The sequence below is a fragment of the Ovis aries genome, chromosome 17 (genome assembly GCF_016772045.2).
Source record: "Ovis aries strain OAR_USU_Benz2616 breed Rambouillet chromosome 17, ARS-UI_Ramb_v3.0, whole genome shotgun sequence".
Lineage (NCBI taxonomy): Eukaryota > Metazoa > Chordata > Mammalia > Artiodactyla > Bovidae > Ovis > Ovis aries.
In genome coordinates this window covers 72,977,942-72,999,787 of record NC_056070.1, presented here as the reverse complement: position 1 = coordinate 72,999,787, position 21,846 = coordinate 72,977,942, and the positions used below count along the sequence as shown (strand labels likewise).

Genomic DNA, 21,846 nt, shown 5'->3' with positions numbered 1-21,846 from the left:
GCCAGGCGCCCCAGCAAAGGTGCGCACGTCCACCATCAGAGCGGATAAAGACGTGTTGCTTTGTGTCTTCAAGATGCCTCGATTTAAAAAAAAAAAAAAGGAGGGGAAAACGCCAGTAAAGGGACACACGGAGGGCCTCCCGAGAAGGACATACTAACGCCGCAAAGGCAAAGCCCGTGTGTAATCACAAAGACCCGGCAAACCCACAGGAGGGTCCTTCTACCCCCAAAATGGCCGGTACTTTTCAAAAAACGTCAAGATCATTCAAGTCGGAGAGAGACTGGGGAGCCCTCTAGGGCTGGCGGAGCCACAACCAAGTGTGATGAGGGGGTCAGGCAAGGGTTATTAGTGGGACAAAGGTCAGCAGATTAGTTAACAATATTGTATCAATGCTAATTTCATGGTTGTAAATGTTTACTGTGGTTAGGTAAGGTGTTGAGATTTGATCTTGGTGAAGGATATTGGATTCTTTGTTCCATTTTTCAAGTTTGTAGCAAGTTGAAATCATTTCCTAAAACCAGCCAGGGGAGGGGTGCTGCAGGTCACTAAGCGGGAGGCCCACCTATGCCTTCCCTCCCTGCCTGCCCTCTGCTTGCCAGGCTGTGCCATGGGGTTGGCACCAGGCACCCCACAGCGGGCACTGAGCCCTGTGAGCGTCTGGCTCTTGGACTCAGCCAGCTACTGCCCTTGACCAGTGCACTCAGAGCCCATGGGAACCCCCAGCCCACCACCCTCCATCTAGCTGCCTCACCACACTTCATTGCCACGTGAGGTAGGGACCCCACCTACCCAGTCAAGCCTGAGACCTCAGCCGTGCACACGGCAGCCACCTTCCCACTTGGCCTGGCACCAGGCAGCTGACAGACAAGGACCTCACCACGGGGCTGCCCCGCTGTCCTCAGCTGGCTCCAGCATCGGAGTCACAGAGATCAGTGCCTGGAAGCTGGAACTCCAGCACAGGCTGGGGGAGGAACCCTTTCCCTCTGGGCTTCTGGGTTTCCACCTCAGCCTGGCTCACTTGAGGGGGTCTCTGCCAGCACGGGAGATCAAAAGACCCGGTGGGGGTGGGGGGGTATCTCTGCAGACAGGAGCCAGGCGCCCAGGCCCAACAGGACTGGACCTGAGGATCCCTGCATCCCTCGCTGATGGTGCGCTCACAGGAGCCAGGCGCCCAGGCCCAGCAGGACTGGACCTGAGGATCCCTGCATCCCTCGCTGATGGTGCGCTCACAGGAGCCAGGCGCCCAGGCCCAGCAGGACTGGACCTGAGGATCCCTGCATCCCTCGCTGATGGTGCGCTCACAGGAGCCGGGCGCCCAGGCCCAGCAGGACTGGACCTGAGGATCCCTGCATCCCTCGCTGATGGTGCGCTCACAGGAGCCGAGCGCCCAGGCCCAGCAGGACTGGACCCGAGGTCTCCGAGGCCCCCAGCCGGCTGTGTGCTCACAGGCGTGTCTCTGCCTGCACACCTCCACTCGGCCATCCTGGGGCCGGAGGACAAGCAGCTCATCGGGGAAGGGGCACGAGAGACCCCAGCAGGGACTCAGGGCTCACAGAGGCCTCTTCTGGGCACGTCAAAGGCCCTTCCAGGAGACAGCTAACCTGGGTCCTGAACCCTCCAAACAACAGAGACCTCGCTTCCAGACACTGGCCTGAGTCGAGAGGGTGTGCAAAGGGCCAGCACGGCCATCCTTGGCTCTCCTATCTACCTGGCTGGGGCATCAGGACACAAGAGTGGGACAGATGAAAGGTCTTCACGCTCTCGTTCCGATCGGAGCCACACTCGGTGCACAGCCTGCCTGTCAAGACAAGGGCTTTCTGTTGTGCAGCAGAGACCAAGACAGGGAGACTGCCTCAGACAGGGTGACGGTCAGGACTTGAGCAAAGACCGGCAGGGCGGGGGAGGGGGAGCCCTTCAGGCAGAGCAAAGGCCCTGGGGCAGAAGCAGCAGTGAGCGCTGGGGCAAGCCAGTGAGCCCAGCATGCTGGACCCCGAGGGCCACCTGGCCTCACCTGCCCCCTCCTGGCCTAAGGGCTGCAGGGATGTCCCTGCATCTCCCCAGGCCTGTTTCCTGGTGTGTAAAACAAGGTCACAATTTTTTATTTTGCTTGGCTGCCAAGACAAAGTATGCCAGTGAGGAGCTTATTCTGGTTCGAGGCTGGCCGTCTTGAGGTCGGGTTATCCGTCACAGGCCCTGCTCCCTCTGAGGGCTCCAGGGGACAGCAAGCCCGCCTCCCTGCTTCTGGGGCTCCTTGGCAGGAAGCAGCTTGGCCCCAGCCTTCGCAGGCGTCTGTCTGCGTGCCTGCCTGTCCCTGTGCCCATGTGGCCCTTTTTATAAGGACACCGCTCCTACAGATTCTCTTCTGATTATCTCTGGAAATACCTGACGAGGTCACCTGAGGGGCCAGAGCCCAGCGCCATCTCCCAGGGGGCACCCAGGTCAGCCTAGATCCACAGAACCAAGTCTGGAGCTGCTTCCTCGGGCCCGGGCTACCAGGAGCGCAGGGCAAAGGGCACATGGGGAGCGCAGGCAGCAGACATCTGAAAGCCTCTCCGGATGGCCCTGCACCAGCACAGCGGCGCCCCCAAGGGCGGCATGGCTGGCCGGGGGGCCTGTGACGCAGGCAGAGGGCACTGGCCGAGCCGGAGCCGGGGGCTTGGCCAATGGCAGCTCCGCAGGACGCGGTGGGCAGGGAGCGGCACAGGCTGCCTCACATGGGGCCACTTCCCGCTGGGCCGTGAGGGGTGAAGAGGGGACAGAGGAGGGCCAGGGAGGCAGGGCGGGCCCAGGGAGTGCCCAGCCCACCCAAGCCATCAGCACACTGAGGAAGCCAGGTCAGGGGTCGGCCGCCGAGGCGGAGGGAAGCTGGGTGCCCGTGCTGGATGCACGACTCCGGGTGCCCAGCCCCAGCTGGGGAGAGGAGCGCCAGGGTGCTCGTCCAAAACCAGGGCCCAGGGCTGCGCAGAGGACGGACGCCACTGCCCCCTTGGCTGGTGCACAGCCCCCCAAGCACCCGCGGGCCTCCGGAGGCCTGACCCCATGGCCCCCGGGGTGCAGGGCGCCCACCTGCACTGGAGTCTGCGGACCAGAAGGGCAGCGCCCCAGCCCACACAGGCACCCTGTCTCACAGTCAAGGCGTGGAATGCACCGGCCTCAGTTTTATTGTCAGCATCCCCCATTCACGCACAGAGTCCTACGCCGTGTAGTTTCTCAGGAGGAGAACGGCAGGGGCCTCTGTGTGCCCTCCCTGAGACGGGCCTGCCTGGAGCCCGGGAGCCCCGGGCAGCGCAGTGCGCAAGGGCACCCCTCAGGGACGGCCCCAGGCTGCATCTCTCTAGGGAGAGGCTTCCATCCCTCCAGACGCCCTGTCCCCTTCCAGGAGCAGGGCTGGGGGCAGCAAGGGCCATGGCCAGGACAGGAGGGGCTGCTCCGAAGCGGACGTCCACTTTTGTGTCTGGATCGCGGCGAGACTCACAGGACGAAGCACAGGAGGGTGAGAGGCACTCGCCGCGGGGCCGGCTCTCGCGGGAGGCATGCCTGGAGCGCGTGTGCGTCCGAGCACGTGGGCACATGCCTATGGCCTGCGGTGTGTGCACGCCTGCATGACGTGTGTCACATGGGGCTCTGCACACGGGCAGGGGAGGCCGGGCACCCTGACTGCAGGCAGCTGTCATTTCCAGGGCCTAAGACTGGACCCCGAGCTAGACCCAGGGACGCAGACGGCTCACACAGAGGGCTCTTCCCTGGGGGACGCTGGCTGGGTCACGGGCAGTACCTGTGGCAGGGCCTCCCGGGAGCCCCAGCCACAGCGGCTGCGGGCTAGCTCTGCAGCTGGAACTCATGGGTAACGGCCTCCCAGTGGGTGGGGTCCGAGCCCAGCATGCTGCGCTCCGTGAAGGTCACGTGCCCATCGGCATCCACGAGGATGACCGTGTTGGTCCTGAAAGAGTGCAGGGCCCATGTTCAGCCCCGAAAGGTGCAGATCCAAGGTGGGAGGGGCCTCGCTGGGCCCCGGCCTGGCTCCGGTCTCGGGGCGCTCAGGCCCAGTGCCTCTGGGCCTGGGGGTGGGGGTGGGCACTGAGCTGGGGGCCCGCCAGGTTTCTGCCCAGCGGGACCACCCCACCACCACTCAGCAGGTGGGCCCTGGGCTGACGAGGCAGAACACCCAGGGCCCCCAGCCAGGGAGGCGGCGGGAGGGGCTGGGGAGGCAGGCCCCCCAGGGGCGGAGGCGACACCTGTGCCTGCCTGTCCTACCTGGTGCCGTAGTCCGGGCAGCGCACGCATACGGCCGCGTACTTGCTGAGGATGGGCCGCACGTACTCCCTGCCCTGGGCCTCGATGGCCGGGTCTGGCAGCTGCCTGAAGGACAGAGGCGGTGTTCTTGCTACCAGCTCGGAGCCCTGCAGCGCCCAGGAGTCCACCAGACTGGGTGGGGGAACCACGCGAGCTGCTCCCTGCACGTCCCAGGTCAGGGCCCAGAACCCCCACTCAACCTGCGACTCGGGGCTCCTCCGCAGGGGCCACGAGACAGCGACTGCCAGCCTGTCCCTGTGCCAGGGACCCCAGGGCTGCCCGGGGCCCGACCACGCAGGCCCCACGGGCAGAAGTGGCCGGCTCGCAGAGCCTCGGTGTGTGTGCAGGGGGCACTCACGCCTCGTCGTTGCTGAGCACGTCTAGGAGCTGGGCCACCAGTGCCTCCCTGGGGAGCTCCCGGCCCCGCTCCACGGCCTCCAGGAAGAGCTGCTTCCCGAAGCACAGCTTTCTCCAGGGCGTCTCCAGCAGCGCGTTACTCAGCCCATAGGTCCCTGCAGGAGGCCGGGCGTTCTGCCAGCATGGGGGTGGGGGACTGAGACCCACCCTCCACCCACCCACCCCTTCTCTGCACGCCTCCGTCTCCAGGAACTTTTCAGGCCTGGCTGTGGGGAGGGCTCGGGTGATCAGAATCAACACCAGGGTAAGGTCTGTCCCTAAGTCGGGGGAGCCCGAGGTGGGGTACACCTGAGAAGGTTCAGGCTGAGAACCCCACAGCCTCAGGCCAGGAGGCTGCCCGCCAGGGTCAGCCAGGGTCAGGGAGCCCAACCCTGGGAAGCCCCAGGTGCCAACACGTAAACAGGACATCATCAAAATTTAAAATGACGCGCCTCAGAAGACACCAACAAGAAGGCAGGAAGACAGAATGGAAGAAAACAGTAGAAAAATCAAGTATCTGATGGGAGACTTGTATTCAGAACACACAAAATGACTCTTGCAATTCAGGAACAGAAAGATGACCCAACTGAAAAATAGGGAGAGGACTTGAGTAGACATTTCTCCGAATAAGACCCAAGAATGACCAACAAGCAGGTGAAAAGTTGCTCAGTATCATTAACTACCAGGGAAACGCAAACCAAGGCCACGGTGCAACCACATCACGCCGGGGACAGCTGCGATGAGAAGTCGGCCAGTGGCAAGCCCCGGCCAGACTTGTAAAGTTGCTGCTGGCAATGCAAAACGGTGCAGCTGCTTTGGGAAACAGCCTGGCAATTCATCAAACGGCCAGGTACTTTACAATCTGCCAACTCCACTCGAAGTGCCCACACAACAGAGATGAAGGTACCCACGCTAAAACGTGGAATCAACATTCACAGCAGCCAATAGCAGGGACAACCAAGTGCCCTTCAGCGGGCAAGGGATACACGAGGCAGAAAACCCACAGGACGGAACACTGTCAGTCACAAAGAGGAACGGAACCCACACACCACGGAAGGATGAGCCTTGAAAGCGTTCCTCAAAGGGAAAGGCCAGACACAAAAGGCTGGTACTGTCTGCGCCTGTCTATGTAAGTTGTGCAGGGTGGGCAAACCCACAGCGATAGAAAGCAGACGGTGGTCTCCAGGGCTGGGGGTAACTGCCAGCTCCGGGGGGTGAGCGTCCCTTCTGGAGTTGGAGTCTGGTGACGGCTGCACCACTCTGGAGACAGTGAAAACAACTGAAGACATGCTCCAGCGGGCGGGCTGGATGCCGCGTGGCCACGGCTCGATGGGGCAGTCCTTTCTTTCTTTTAAAGTAACACGGAGGGCTTCCCTGGTGGCTCAGGGGTGAAGAATCCACCTGCCAGCGCAGGAGACAGGTTCGATCCCTGACCCGGGAAGACCCCACGTGCTGTGGAGCAGCTCTGCCCCTGCGCCACAACCACGGGGCCTGCCCTAGAGCCCCTGCTCCGCGAGGGAAGCCACCGCAGGGAGCAGCCCTGCTCGCCACAACTAGGGCGAGCCCAAGCAGCAAGGGAGACCCAGCACAGCCAGAAATGAGTAAATAGATAGATACAATGTTTTCAAGAAACAGAAAGAGACAGGGATGGGGGCGGCGGGGGTAGTCTCTGGGCGACACAGCAGTGGAGAGGCGACAAGAATTTTGTCCCAGCAGCAACTCACAGACAAGCAGCCTCTCCGGGCCTGGCTGAGGGCAGCGAGGGGGTCCCGGCGCTGCCACAGAGGTCACAGAACTGGGAGCACCAGGGGCTCTGCACGGGCAGAAGCAGCCCACCTGTGCGCCAGGTGAGGCCACAGCCACCACCGGCCACAGGGGGCACGAATGCTGCGAACAGCCGCAGGAGAGACACTGGCAGAGCCCGGGCCCGGACAGCAGCAAGGGGCCCCCAGGGGAGCGGCCCACCCTGCGCCACCCGCCGGGGCGGCCTCACCTGGCGCCAGGACGACGGGCTCCCGCTCCCCCCGGTTTCCATAGTAGCAAATGACGTCTCCCTTCTCTGCACTGCAGCCAAAGGCAGAGAGGGTCAGCTGGGGCCACACCCTTCTGCACAGGCGCCCCTGTCACGAGCTACCTGTGCTCAACCAGCCCAACGCCTCTCTGCGCGTCAACACAGGCCTGCCCACAACCCAACCGCCTTGTCCCCAGGGCCCCTGCAGGGCCCAGCAGCCCGGCTCCCGAACCTCACAGCCAGGGTGGCCGCCCAGGGCTCCAGGGACTCAGCCTCCCTGGGTGAACCGCTCCTCCCGCCCTGGGGACAGGCCCCCACCCCTGCCCCTCGCTGCCCACTCCACCCGGGGCAGGGAATGCCCCTCGCCCACAGGGCCCACGGCTGGCTTGGCTGGCATCACGGCCCCTTGGCAGCTCCGGACAGGCCAACAGACAGCTCCCGAGCCCTCAGAGGACCTGGGGTCGCCTCTCTGTCCTTGGCCGGCCCCGGAAGGTGTTGGGGCGTCCCCGCCTGAAGACCCACCTCAGGTCGCCCGCGATGAGGTTGAAGCCGTTGTACAGATGGCCCTCGGCCGAGACCTTCTTCAGGTAGGACAAGCTGTCCATGTCCGAGGTCAGGAACTGGGCCACGAGCTCACCTGTGGCAGGGGACACACGCCCAGGGAAGGGCGGCAGGACTGAGCCCCTCCTGGGAGACAACGGCCACCCAGGCCTGCGCCCCCTTCACCGACCGGCAGCCTAGGAGGTGAGCGTGGAGACTTCCGACTCTGAACATCCTCCTGCTGAGCCCCCACGGGGAGGTCCAGCACAAGGGGACGTCCAGACAGCGTGTGTCCACAGGATGGGGGGTGACCACACAGTGGTCGGGGGCCAGGCCGTGGCCAGGCCAAGGTGGCTCCCGGCGTCACCAGCCAGGGGGCTGCAGGGCCCCCCTCCTCGCCCCGCCTCCCGCCCCTGCAGGCGTCCTCGAGCCCCCAGCCCTGTACCTCGGCCCCGGGCATCATGGTTCAGCCGCGGCTGCAAGTAGTTGGTGAGCGCGGCCAGCTTGCCCCGCGTGCTGATGCCCAGCCACGTGCCGCCCTCCTTGCCTTCCTCCATGTCCAGCCCTGCAACACACAGCAGGGTCACCAGCAGCCCTGGGGCTGGCCGGGGCTCAAACGCCATGGGACGAGGCAGCCTGCAGGCCCACTGATCTGTGGGGGGACCTCCATCCGGGACAACACCTGCTGTCCCCGGGACCCCCGGCCCGCACACACATGCCGGCACCTGGGTGGGCGTCAGGCCGGGGCGCACACAGCACCAGCTCTGCCGCGGAAACCGTGCTGGGCCCCAGTCAGGTGCAGGGACGCTGGCTGCCATCCCCGGGCAGGACCAGGCTTCACTAGGAGCCCTCCTGCTGCAGCCCTCCACGACCACAGCCACCAGCAGTGACCTCCGAGGCCGGCGGGGTCGCTTTGCTTGAAGACTGGGGTGAAAACAACTACGTCATTAGCACGTTACTCTTACAACAATAATAAGTTGCTAGAGTACAGGCTACATCGCTCAGTCATGTCCGACTCTGCGACCCCATGGACTGTAGCCTGCCAGGCTCTTCTGTCCATGGAACTTACGAGGCAAGCACACTGGAGTGGGCTGCCTCATCCTCCCCCAGGGAAATTACAATGGTGGGAAAACTACAGGGAAAGATCCGAAAAAAGGGCTGAAATAAAACTGCCCGGATTTGTATGTGAAGAAGATCCAAAGAGAATCTACAGAAAAGAGGAAAAGCCTTCCATAACTAATGAGTAAATACTAGTAAGAACTGGAAAATGAAAATTTAATTAATCATTCACAACAGCAGCAAATGATTTTCAAAACACATAGGAAAACGTGACAGGAAAGACGTTACTGAGGACGCACGTCAGGCAGACCTGGCTGAAGGAAGAGCCCCGCTCGGCACTCGGACGGTCACATGGTCAAGAGGGGCCCCGCCAGGGCGTGGACAAAGGGAGCCTTCCAGCACCGCAGGGGGGTGCACGCTGGTGCAGCCACTACGAAGACCAGCACGGAGGCTCTTCGGAACACTAACACAGAACTTCCATACGGTCCCACCAGCCCACTCCGGGGGTGCGTATCTGGACAAACAACAAGGAAAGATCCACGCACCCCAGTGTTCGCCTCAGCACTATTTTCAGCAGTCACAATGCAAAAGCAAAGCAAACGCCCGTCCCCAGGTGAATGGACGAAGGGGCGGTGCGTTCAGACAGCAGAATGCTCTGCAGGCGCAAGAAGGGCAAAACAGTGCCCCTTGCAGCAGCCCGGGTGAGCGCAGAGACTGTCATGTCGCGTGAACTGAGCCACACGAAGACAGACAAACGCCATACGGTATGGCTTACACGTGGAAGCTAAAATATGACCCAGTGCCCAAGACTCCTGGTCCCAGTGTAGAGGGACCAGGTTCGATCCCTGGTCAGGGAGCTAGAACCCGCATGTGGCAACTAAAGCTCCCCAATGCCACGACTAAGACCCAGCAGAGCCAAACAAACCCTCTAAAAATAAAACGTGTCACAAACGGACGTGTCTCCGAAACAAGCAGACTCACAGACACAGAGCGCAGACCTGTGGTGGCCAAGGGGGAGGGAGAGGGAGTTTGGGGTCAGCAGAGGCAAACTCGTGTACAGAGTGCGGATACACAAGACGCTACCACACAGCACAAAACACTACGCTCGACGTCTTGCGATAAACCGTGACAGAAAACACGACGACGAGCATACGTGCACGCGTAAACCGGGGTCCCTGTGCTCAGGGGAAACTGACCCAGCTCTGTAAGTGAGCTGTGACAAAGAGGCTGACGGCTCTCTGCAAGCTACCGAGCGACCACAATCAAATGAAGACCTGGCAGGCTGGCACTTTACAGAAACCACAGACCTGAGCATAACCAAAACCAGAAGCCTTCCAGAACCACACAGAGGAAGGTATCTTTGCAATCTCACGATAGGCAAAGCCTTCGGGTAAGACGCAAAAAAACCTATGACCAACCTAGACAGCATGTTAAAAAGCAGAGACGTCACTTTGCCAACACAAGTCTGTATTGTCAAAGCTATGGTTTTCCCAGTAGCCATGCATGGATGTGAGAGTTGGACCATAAAGAAGGCTGAACACCATAGAATTGATGCTTTTGAACTGTGGTGTTGGAGAAGACTCTTGAGAGTTCGTTGGACTGCAAGGAGATCCAACCAGTCCATCCTAAAAGAAATCAGTCCTGAATAGTCACTGGAAGGACTGATGTTGAAGCTGAAACTCAAATACTTTGGCCACCTGACGCCAACAACTGACTCATTTAGAAAGACCCTGATGCTGGGAAAGACTGAAGGCAGGAGCATGGGACGACAGAGGATGACAGAGCTGGAGGGCATCACCTATTCAACGGACATGAGTCTGAGCAAGCTCTGGGAGTTGGTCATGGACAGGGAGGCCTGGCGTGCAGGAGTCCACGGGGTCACAAAGAGCTGGTGACGACAGCAACAGCGAGCCCAGGACGGTCCTTGGCCACGCCCACGGGCTCCCCTCAGCCCCCCTCCAGCGGCGCCCAGGCCTTTGGGAAGCCAGGCGAGCCCGGGCAAAGACCCCACACAGGACCGCCGTGCCCAGAGCTCAGGGTGCAGGGGCCAGCCCACCCCACTCCGCCCCCAGCGCTCTCCCCGCCCCCCGCAGCACCTGCTCCTTCTTCCTGCGCCCAGCCTCCTCGGCCCGGCTCTGCACACAGGAAGCCTTCTTGGATGTCTGAGGGCCCTGGCCCGCGCATGCGCACATGCCCTCTGGGTGGGCCTGCCCGCAGTGCCAGGTGCCGGGTGCTGCTCGCAAGGAGCCCATCTGCTCCACAGGCCCCCCGTCGGCCCCCAAACTCCGGCAGCCCTGCCTGGGGCCAGGGGTGGGCGAGGGCACCATAAGCACGTGCAGCTGCACACACAGGCACGTGCGCCAGGCGCAAGACCAGCCCCAGCGGAGGGTGGATCCGGGTACAGCCCCCACCGTCCGGCGCTTCCCCAGGGCACCTGGGTGCGTGGAGGGCAGGGACACTCACCGCTGAGGACCTCGTTGTTGCTCCCCCAGAAGTCCGCGGCCCTGGCCGGCCGGTGGTAGAACTCGTCCCTGTTGGCGGCCAGGATGAGCCTGAGGAGAGAGCAAGGAGAAGGGGCTCGGGGGCACTGGAGCGTCCCGCACGGGCCGCCGGCCGCGGTTTTCCTCTCGTTATCAAGACGACGGCGCCTCAGCAGTCAGGATGCACCCCCACCCACCCCCGAGGGAGAAAGCGGACTCGGCCCAGCCCTGGTCCCTGCTCTGCCCGCGGGCCCCTTCCCTGAGGACGCCCCGCGAAGCCCCAGCAGCGCTGAGGGTGTCCCAGGGCTGCTCCCTCCTGCACTTCGGGGCGTCTCTGGGAGGGGGCAGCTGAGGACTTCTCTGTGTTTCCTTCCTGTTTAGTGTTATGAATCAAACAAGTATTTATTTGGCAACTAGAAAACACGGTGATGTCTTCAGAGCACTGGTTTTGAAGCACAAAATGGTTTTGCCATTTAAAATAACTGCGCGGGAAGAGCCCCTGGAGAGGGGCATGGCAACCCGCTCCAGTACTCGTCTGGGAAACCCCGACACGCCACGCAGCTGCAAGAGAGTCCCACGTGACTTATGACTGAAAAACGACAAGCTGCTCCTCCGCCTCCAGTTTCTTGGCTTTCGATTTAGGAAGTCTATGCAGACACGACCTCCCCAATAGGTCGAAACATTCAGACCTACCCCGAGCTCCAGCGGGACCTCCCCGGCTGCCCAGAGGTGCCGACTCTGTGCCTCTGCTCTGGGGGTGTGGTGGGACCCCTGATCAGGGGGCTAAAGTCCTGAGTGAGGCCTGGCAGGGCCCAAATACCCCAAAAGCCAACAGCAGGAGCAACTACACACACAGGCAGCGATCAAGTGGGCAGGCCGCCCTGAAGGCTCCCAGAGACCAGTGTCTGTCTCTGATGAGGGGCCCTCCCAGCAGCACGGCATGGGCTGGCGTGGGGCCAGGGTCCAGCCCACACTCGGTGGTCAGATCCTCAGAACTCTCCAAGCATACCATTCACGCGGACGCCTGACGCCGTGAACACTGGCTTGTGGGGAACGCTGGCTTGTGCAGCCCGACACCCACCCGTCGTCTCAGCCAGGTGCTCAGCTCGGGGCCCCGGGGGCGATGCTGCTGCTGCAGGGGTCAGTCCCCTGAAGCCACAGGACCGGGCCGCCTGGTCTCCCCTGTCGTGGGCCAGGGCCACTCTCGTCCCGGAGGCCCCCCACAAGCTCTGGCCATGGGCCTCTCCAGGAGCAGCAGGGGTCAGACCGCCCCCCAGGACACAGCCCCTGTGAACTCGGGGTCACCTGATTCAAGGCTTCCATCATTTGTCAAAATATGGAGGTTCCGAGAGCTGGACGACAAAAGGCAGGGGGCACAGAGGCCGGGGCCTCCCGGGGGACCATGCCCAGGCAGGGCATGGGGGTGGGGCGGGCGTGTCGAGCCAAGGACGGCCCCAGGAGGCTCCGACACCCGCGCACGTGGCCGAGTGCACAGCCTGTGAGGCAGGCCAAGCCTGAGGGCACCTGAGGGGTCACACCGGGGGTGATGGCAATGGGAGGTGGTGAGAGGAGGGGTGGGTGCCCCAAAACAGAGCTGCGGGGCGGCAACCAGGGGTGCAGTGCAGGGCGCAGACGAGGGGCCCAGGCGGCCTCAGCCTGGAGCTACTCAGCTGAGCCACTCACGCCCCAGGACCCCGCGTGCACCTCAGCTCCCCCACCAGGCACCTGTCTCCCTCCCCCCACACCTCCAAGGGCGCTCCACCCAATGGCCCACAGGACACGCACTCTCGTGCGGCGGGCCTGGATCATAGGAGAGCTTGGCAGTGCAGCACCAGCGCCCACCACCACCCTACCCAGAGCTCCGCAGCGGCTGCGGGCCCAGTTTTGTCAGCAGAGGGCACCGGAGGGATGCTGCTGGGGAGAGGTTTTCGCTCCCTGGCTCGGGGCACGGCCCAGACGGTGGCCAGTGCAAGCGGGCAGACTTCCAGCAAGTGCCCAGAGAGCTCTGGCCACCCAGTGTGCCAGCCCGGGCTGGGGCTCAGCCCAGGGTGGAGGGCGGGCTCTGCCCCTGGGCACCCTGGCCCCGCAGTGGCTAACCATCCCCACACTAGAGCTCCCTGCTATAATCACAGCCCTGGGGCTCTGTCCACTGGCTGGACCCCGACTCCCAGCTCGCTCTGCTGGGGGCTGTCAACGGCCAGCTCCCAGCCCTCAGCCAGGCCCTGCAGCCCCCTCCCCTGCAGGAAGGAGACACTGGGCACCGCTCACTCCCTGGCCTGGAGCAAGTGACCTCAGCCACATGTCAGGCATCAAGAAACAGCTGAAATGACCCAGGTCCTAGGACAATAGCAACTTCACAGCAACGGCACCGGTGACTCGTCTGGTTGGGGGTCACAACCCAGCCTCCCTCTCCGTGTGCATCAGTGCTGGGGGGGTCTCCACCACGGACCTGGAGGACGGAGGGGTGCCCCCCAGAGCCGGCAGCCCTTTCCCAGCCTCAGCCTCCTGCCTGCTCCGGTGGGTCCCCCAGATCCCCCGACGCCCGCACAGGCAGCCCTCAACACGCAGGCCGCTTGCTCACCCAGGGCTCCAGCCCCAGGCCAGCCTCCCACGCGGCCACTCCGTCCCGCTGCCACCGGGCCCCAGCTGGGAGCACCGGGCTGTGCGCATGCCCACTCCACCCTCTGTCCTGCCCACGCGGCCATCTCCAGCGTCTGAGTCTGAGGGCCTCTGCACATCGACTCGGGGTCCCCGCCCCTAGAGGAACCCCATGCGGGGCCCACCTGAGCAGCTGCTGTCGGGGGACCTGGGCCTGTGCCCCACCCCCAATGCGGCGCCCACGCGGGCTCCCGAGGCCGAGTGGGACAGCGGGTGCAGCCCGGGGGGTTACCTGTACGCATTTTTGGAAGCAGGGCGAGGGTCGAACTTGAAGAAGACGATGCACATGGGTCCCGAGGGGCTTGGCTCCGGGGCCACAGGCTCTGCAGGAGGAGGAGAGGGGCCGAGTGAGCGGTGGCGGCAGGCCCGCCTCCCACGCCGGCACAGCGCCCTGCCCTCCCTGGACAGGGGCCTGCGCGGCGCATGCTGCAGTGCTGCTGTGCTCTGGTGCAGGGGCCAGACACACCCCCGAGGCCAGTGGCCTCGCTGGCCCTGGTGGCCGGCGGCCACTGCCTGGTCTGGGGCCTGAGACACAGCATCTCCCGTCTCAGGACCCACAGGAGGACGTTCCCAGCACACCGGCCCGCCTACAAAGCAGGCAAGCGATGAGGGAGCCCTGGCCGCCCCGCACGGAGATGCCGAGGGAGGCTGGAGCCCACGGACAGCATCACGGCCACGACCGCGACGCAGAGCCACGCGGCAGCCACCCGGCTTGCGGCCTTCTGAGCCCCCTCCCCGCACTCTGCTCCCGGGTCTGGCTGGGGTGGTCACCAGGCTCTGGGTGCACCCGGAACTCCCCCTGGCGGTGCCCACAGGCCCGGCGGGACCTCCAGGACTCAGCCTCGTGCTTGTCCAGGCACAGGTGCGTTGACGGCACAGCCCACCAACCTCTGCCCTCAGTAAGGCGCCGTGGCCATGCAGGGGAGGCGGGGCCGAGGTGACCAGCGCCGTGTGCACTGCACCACACGCAGCGCCCACACAGAGAGGCCTGGGGGTCGTGTGGACAGGCCGGGTCCCCGCCCATCAGGGGCACTGGTGCCCATCATCCCGGGAGCGCCTGGCAATCCCCATTCTGTGGGCAGACCATTGGGACCAACCTCCTTGGTAAAAGTGACTCAAAGCGCTTGAAAATACATGGAAAATCCTCAAAGCCAAGAGCTGACAAGGTCATGCAGGATTTAGCTGACATCTGAGAGAACAGAGAAACCCAGAGAAGAGAGCAGGGAACAGTGCCCATTCCCGCCCCAGAGGCCGCCCATGGTGCAACCTGGGCTCTGGCGGCCTCGGGGGTTTGTGGGAACAGGGACCCACTGTGTCTGCAGGGCCACACGGGGGCTGGGCAGGGAAGGTGCACAGAAGTGGGGGGTGGTCTCTAAGGAGCTCCATGTGCAGAGCCAGGGCCACCTGGGGTGCCCAGGGACTGGGTCAGAGGGGCATCTGCACTGGCAGTGCCCCTGGGCACACTGAAGTTTCCGTCTTTGTCCCAGACTTCCGAGAGTCTCTGGAATGATTTCCAGGACAGAGAGCAGCGCGGCGGAAAGACCCCTATAACGAAACGGAGCAACGCGAGCAACAAGCGGCAGGGTTCCCCGCGCCCCACGACCCCTCCCGTCTGAGCGCAGGAAAGGGGCTCGGGAGCACTTGTGCAGAGAGGACACCGGGGGCCTCCCAGCACCGGAAAGACCCTCCAGAAGCAGCAGCCTCAGGGGCCTCCCTGCACGCCCAACACAGTGGCGCGGGCTTGATCCCTGGTCGGGGAACTAAGGTACGGTGAGACCCGCAGCAAGGGCAGGTCAGACATGGAACATGGGAGTCAGCGGGATCACCCACGAGGCAGGGCAGGGTGACGGGCAGCCGCTAGGTGCCTCAGGACCCCGGCATCCCACCTGCCCCGTGACCAGCGTGCAGCACCCAAGACACAGACCCCCGCCCCCCGGGGGGCTTCTCACCCCTAGACACACGGATGCCCCAGGCGGGTCAGCCAGGGCCATCTGCGGCGGCCACGCTGGCCGTAGGCTGCGGGAGGAGCCCCTCCAGGACCGAGGGCCGCCTTGCCAGGAACACGCCACGCCGAATGTGCAACCCCTGGCCTGCCCTTGCCCGCCACGCCCAGCCCAGGCTGTGTGCGGGGGCCCAGGGGCCCACCAGCCACTGCTGAGCACGGGCCGGACGCAGAGCCCCTCTGCTACAGGGCCCCCACGTCCGAGCCGCCCGGGGCGCGGGTAGACCAGCCCCCAGGATGTGGCGGTGAGCAGGGCTCCCGGTCCCAGGAAGGCCGCAGCGGGTCTCCGGGCAGGTGTGGGCGCGGGCCCAGGGCTGCGGCCTCAGTGCAGACGCAGTCATCGGGAAGGAAGGGCCAGAGGAAAGCCAGCCCCTGGGGAGGGGACCATCAGGAACTGCCTTTCTCTCCAGCCCCTCACCCCCCACTCAGCAGGCCTGCTGCCCCGGCCCCTCCCCGCGCCTCCACGCCCCTCCACCGCCCCTCCACGCGCCTCCACGCCCCTCCCCGCCCCGCCCCTCACCCCCGACTCAGCAGGCCTGCTGCCCTCGGCCCCTCCCCACCCCTCCCCCGCCCCTCCACGCCCCTCCCCCACCCCTCCACGCCCCACCCGCGCCCCTCCACGCCCCACCCGCGCGCCTCCCCGCCCCGCCCCCCTCACCCCCCAGTCAGCAGGCCTGCTGCCCCGGCCCCTCCCCGCCCCCGCGCCCTCCTCCAGGGCCTCCTCCCAGCCTGCCCCGCCCAGGCCCAGCGAGGGGCTCCACACCCCATCTGGGGTCTGAGTCCTCCCTGGCGGCCCAGGGCAAGCCCTGAACGCTGCACCGGCGTCCCCCCGACAGTCCCGCGGCGGGGCACCCAGGCGCTCCCCTCCGCTTGCTTCCTGAGACTTGTGAGGTCGGGCCGGGCAGTGAGCTGAGGGCTCAAGGTCTTGGTGCTCCAGGTGAGCTGGGGCTCCTCCTCGCCAAGCGACACCAAGGCCGGAGTCAGGACAAGGTCATCCCGAAGGGCGCCGGGCCGGGGGCGCTGGGGGATGCTGTTCCTGGCCCTCTCGGGGGGGCCCCACCCCGCCCGGCCCAGCTCCGCCTGCGGCCCAGGGTGCCCACAGACCCAGGGCAGTCTGAGAAGTCGGAACTCTGCAGTCCTTGCACAGCCCCGAGGGCCGGGTGGGCAGGAAGGTCCCAGCTGGAGTGGACGCATGGAGGTGGGCGACGCTGGGGGCACCGGGCGCTGGAGGAAGCCGCCCAGCCCAGCGGGCAGGGGGAAGCCGCGATGCTGACAGCCCCCTGCCAGGGGTGCCAGCCGTAGTTGGACACCAGCTGCCCACCCTCTGTGGGCGAGGGGGCTTGGCCCGTGGCAAGCAGGGTGGCTGGGGGGACCCAGGCCGGGGGGCAGGGTCCCCGCTGATGGGGCGGCCGCCACAGAACTTAGCTGTCTGGGCTCGGGGACGCGTGGGCCCGGAGCCGCAAGGGCCCCAAGGCCGCAGGCGGGGCAAGGACAGCAGCACTGCGTTCCTGGGCGGGCTCCTCCCGCGCCAAGTGCTCAGCGGCGTCATTGCTGAGGCCACATGCATCCTGCTGGGGGTGCAGCCAGGCCCCAGAGCGGTCCCTGGGGAAGGAAGCCCCCAGACGGCAGCCTGGGCTGAAGAGGGGAAGCCGCCCAGGACCACAGCTTGGAGACTGAGAGATGGCTGAACACCCGGGGGAGGATGGGGAGGCCTCCCCAGGTCACCCAGGAGTTTCCGGTTGGTTGTGTGCTTCCAGACCTTTCTTGGCAAAGTACGGGTGCACACCGGGGCCATCACGCACAGGACCCCGCCACCCCGTCTTCCTGCCCGCTGGCCGTCAGTCCGCGTCCCCCGTGGCAGGAGGTACTCCGTGCATCTGCTGGCTGCTGTCCCCCGGCACGGTGGCCGGGGCGGGGCGCTGCCCGCTGCCTGAGCTGCCCCCATGCGAACCTGCCTGTCCTCCCAGAGCATGTCTCTCCATCCAAGCTGCACGGGACGTGCCCCCTCGTCCCAGAGCAACACTCCTTTCTCCTGAGCTCCACGCACGGCTGCCTTTGGGCTCCATTCTTGGACGTGTCTGCCTGGGTGGAGGCGCGAGCCAGGGACCCCCGCACTCCCCAAGGGAAGGCATCCCATATGTACCACCGGGCCTCCCCGGACGCCCACCATGCAACCCTTTGGGCCCCAAGCTTCAGCACACGCTGAGCCGTCTCGAGCAGGGGTCTCCTGCTCAGCGTTCCACAGAAGCCCCCGGCACTGACAGATCGGGCACACCAGGCGCCCATGTTCGTGAAGTCACACGGGCGAGGAAGTCCGCTGCCAGAGCCGGAGGCCAGCCTGCCTGTCCGGGGACCCACAGGTGTTCCCAGTCTCGTGCTGGGGCGGGTCCACACCCTGATCTGGGCAGTGGCCGCGGGGCTCGCTCTGCGCCATCCACGTGCTGGCCGCTTGGAACGGGCGCCCTTCCTGGGGGAGCCAGAGCACCCTCCCGGAAAGCTGCCCACAAGAAGACCACGACAGACCCCACTCTCTTCCCCACAGGCTCTGAGCTGTTCCGGGGGCAGGCAAGAAGAGGGGTTCTCAGCAGACCAGGGAGGCCAGATCCAGCCCAGCTCGGAGCGGCCAGCAGCCAAGAGTTTGGCACAAGGACCTATGTGCCCAGGTGGCCGATGGCTGGGGTGCGGGCCTGCACTCTCCGCTGAAGAGGCAAAGAGGCTCTGGGTCAAGGGGGAACACCCGAATAAGGGGGCACACCAGGACATGGGGAAACACCTGGACAAGGGGGCACGCCCGGACACAAGGGGGCGCACTGGCCAGAGGAGCCAGGAGTGGGGGACTCAGGTCTGCAAGCGGCGGGGTTGGTGGGGGGGGGGTGCGGGGGAGGGACCCAGGGCCTGGCAGTCAGCCTCCTCCAGCTGCTCCGCGGGGCTCTGGGCAGGGGTGACCGAGCCCTGGGGTCGGCAGGTCCACTCCTTCTGTTCGGCACCACACACTCTCGGCGGAAGGCGGTCAAGGCCAGCCAGCCAGCCCATCTGGCCTGGAGCCGAGGCGCCCGGCATCCCGCCCACCGCGCGGGGCGGAGCTCGGAGCTCCAGGCAGGAGCTGCTCGCAAGTGACAAGTGGCGCGTGACTCCGCGGCGGCTGCCAGCACAGGACATAAACACACAGGGCCACGAGCCCTGCCAGCCCAAACTAATCACTCAGACCAGCCGGCTGCCCACCCCGCCCCCGCCCACCACGCCCCTCCCCACCCAGGACTCCGCAACCCAGCTCTGCAGCTCTGGCTGATAAGTAGCATTGCAGGACGACGCGTTTTCTAGGACGACAATGTTTCCTGAGATCTTAGAACCGTTTGAGGGGCATTCATGCAGCCTCACAGCGAGTGCCATTGTCCCTTCAGGGTTCAAAAGAGCAACACCAACAAGGGACATGGGGAGTCACGGCGCACGCTGCACGCTCTGCACTCTGGTCCCCATCCCCCCCCAGGAACAGGCTTTCCCACAAGCCAGGGGCTCGCCCTGCGGCTCGAGGGGTCAACAGGGGAGGAAGGGGGCGCTCCCACCAGCCCCTGAAAGGAGTGTGGCAGCAAGGGCTTCTTCTGCGCATGGTCTTGAGGACCCGGCAGACACACCAGGTGGTGGGGCCTGGGCCTCTTCACTGTGAAGCGTGTATCCATCACTCTGCAACCCAGAAAGAAAGCCAAGAAGGAGGAACACAGCTGCACCAATACCCGGAAAAGGGAAGTCAGTGGCCCAGGGGCGACCTTGTTCTCAGAGCCCATCACCAAACCCCAAGGTCCAGACCAACCAACTGTCCTCACACACCCGGGGTGTCAGTGACGAGTGTGGCCCCACTTGCAGTGGCCTCCCTGCCCGGGGCCACAGACAGACACCCTCAGAAGCAGCACGCAGGGCACCAAGCGGCCAGGAGGGGCCTTCTAGAGCCGCAGCCAACACAGGACTAAGTTCCCAGGACGCCACACGTGACTGTACCACGGTGAAACACAACCTAAGTGACCGCCCAGGAACGCACACACAGAGGACGCACAAGGCCGTCCTGACAGCTCAGGGACAGGGCAGTGGGCCAGAGCAGACGGCTGGAGGCCTGGTCCGAGGGGCCTGCATCCTGCCGACACACCAGTGACACGAAGCCGCAGCACCACGGCACGCGCGCCTCTGCAGCCAGTGGTCAGGGGTCCCAGCAGGCGGGGGCGCCAGGACAGCACGCTCTGCCCACCAGGAGCCCTGGGCCCCAGGGAGCAGGAGCGGAGGCTCTGCTGTGTCCACCTGCCAACGCCCACCCTCTCACCCCACCCCACCGGACAGGCCACCCAAGGCAGGAAGGCTTCTGGGAGAGGGGCTCAGGAGGACAGGCCAGCCTGGCTCTGAGTGACCTTGGGGACACCACTGGCCCTCAGCCTGAGTTTTCTTCACTGTGAATGCTGTCATCTGGCCTCAGACACTTGCCCTGAAAGGCTGCCCAGAGCACAAGGAGCAAGCAGCAGAAAGCAGTTCCCACAAGCTCCCGGCTGTAGGCACCCCTCACAGCTCCACCCCTTGTCCACCGAGACCTAAACAGCAACACACCGGTAGACAGGCCCGCAGCAGGACAGCAGGGCAGGCCTGGCTGACCACGTGACTGCCCCAGCAGAGGCTGGCTGGGCCTCAGGAGCTGTCCAAGGGCAGAAGGCCCACGGCAGATCTGTGGCCCAGAGGCGCACGGGGCAGCTGCTGGGGCAGGAGTGTCTTCAAAACCAGTGGCTACAGGGCCTTACCCAGGGTGCAGCCCTGCCCAGCTCCTTGCCCTGAACTCCCGTGAGGAGGTCCTGACGACCGAGCCAGCCCAGGAAAGCTGTGTCGAGGCGCGCTTATGACCTGGCCCCGGCTGCCTCTCCGGACAGGCATCAGCTATCCCCTGCAGCGTGACCCAGGGCTCCCCGGCCCACAGCCGCGTAGCCCGCCCACCCTGGCAGGGACACCCGCCGGGCCTGCGAGGCCCGCGCTCCGTCCAGGCGGGGACACTGGAAACGTGGTTTCAGGAACGCGAGGGACGCTCCGTCGGCCGGGGTCCGCTCGGTCTCCGACCAGACCAGGCGCTGGACGGGCAATCACCGCTTCGAGAAGGGGAAATCGGGACGGGCGCGGTGGCCACTGCTGAGTCCGAGTCCCGAGCCCCGCGCCCCGCAGGGAGCGCCGCCCGCCGCCCGCATCCCGGCTCGCACTCACCGCCTCCGCCGCGGCCGCCGACTTCCGGGTGCCGCGCCCGCGCGCCGCAGCCGCCACCGCCCAGGCCCCGCCCCCTGCCGTCCGCGCGCTCGCCATTGGGCAGCCAGGCAAGGGGGCGGGGCGGCAAGGCGCGAGCCCGGGCACCAGTGGCTGCCCACGCCGTCGCTCCGGGCTGCAACTCCCCGCGCCCCGCCCCCGGGGCTGCGCCAAGCGCCCGGAGGCGCCTCGTGACCCCCGCGGGCAGGAAGGTGCCGGCCCCCAGCCCTACCCTCGTGGACACGTCCCTGGCCAGCGCTGCACGGGGCCCTGCAGGAGGGTCCGCAGGGTGCGCACCTGGGGGCTGCCTCCCCGCCTCCCAGTCCGTGCCTCTGGACTGGCCATCTTTCCCCGTTGCAGCTCTGACCGCGGACATCCCTGCTACGGTCAGGACAGACGTCGGACCGGTCACCTCAGCCGTTAACCCGCCTCGAAGCTGTTCGGCAGGGCCGACCTCAGGATGCAGGGCTGCCGGCCTGATCTCCACACCATCGCAACTGAGCAAAAGCCACTGACTAGGTCCCTTACCGGAGGACAGAGGTGTTCGCTGCGGCTCCCTGCCCACAGTGGCCTCTGGGCTGTGTCTGGGGTCTGAGTGGAGATTCAGAGGCCCAGGGCTTGCTCCAAATGGGCCCTCAGCAAACTATGACGAGGATGACGATTATAGCAAGCTTGCTAATAATGGCTCTTCCCAGGTGGCACAGTGGTACAGAATCCGCCTGCCAACGCAGGAGATGCAAGAGATGCTGGTTCGATCCCCGAATCCGGAAGATCCCTTGGAGGAGGGAATGACAACTCACTCTGCTCCTGTATTCTGGCCTGGGAAATCCCATGAGCAGAGGAGCCTGGCATGCTATGTATAGTCCTTGGGGTCAGAAAGAGGCAGATGGGCCTGAGCCCACACCCAACAAGGTGCTTTGTTGTTGTTCAGGGATTAACTTCTGTCCGACTCTTTGAGACCCCATGGACTGCAGCACACTAGGCTTCCCTGTCCCTCACTATCTTCCAGAGTTTGCTCAGATTCATGTCCTTTGAGTCGGTGATGCCATCCAACCATCTCATCCTCTGCTGCCCCCTTCTCTTCCTGCCTGCAATCTCTCCCAGCATCAGGGTCTTTGCCAATGAGTTGGCTCTTCACTTCAGTG

General features: G+C 64.9%; 1 protein-coding gene across 7 annotated transcripts; it reads right to left on the bottom strand.

Annotated features, from left to right (window-relative positions):
• Positions 1-396: 396 nt before the first annotated feature.
• On the bottom strand, positions 397-20,691 carry TANGO2 (transport and golgi organization 2 homolog). 7 transcript variants are annotated; one of them, XM_042234914.2, is made up of 10 exons: positions 20,215-20,326; positions 13,670-13,760; positions 10,763-10,851; positions 7,686-7,805; positions 7,223-7,337; positions 6,683-6,753; positions 4,652-4,805; positions 4,255-4,359; positions 3,776-3,940; positions 397-1,798 (listed from the first exon to the last, which is right to left on the bottom strand). In XM_042234914.2, the coding sequence occupies exons 2-9, from the start codon at positions 13,723-13,725 to the stop codon at positions 3,820-3,822; spliced, it is 831 nt and encodes a 276-aa protein (XP_042090848.1). In that variant the 5' UTR covers positions 13,726-13,760; positions 20,215-20,326; the 3' UTR covers positions 397-1,798; positions 3,776-3,819. The 7 variants fall into 7 exon arrangements, with proteins under 7 accessions (XP_042090848.1, XP_042090847.1, XP_042090846.1 ...); XM_042234913.2 differs by lacking the exon at positions 397-1,798 and adding an exon at positions 3,139-3,598; XM_042234912.2 differs by lacking the exon at positions 397-1,798 and adding an exon at positions 3,139-3,581 and having other exon boundaries at positions 20,215-20,325.
• Between the last annotated feature and the right edge of the window lie 1,155 nt (positions 20,692-21,846).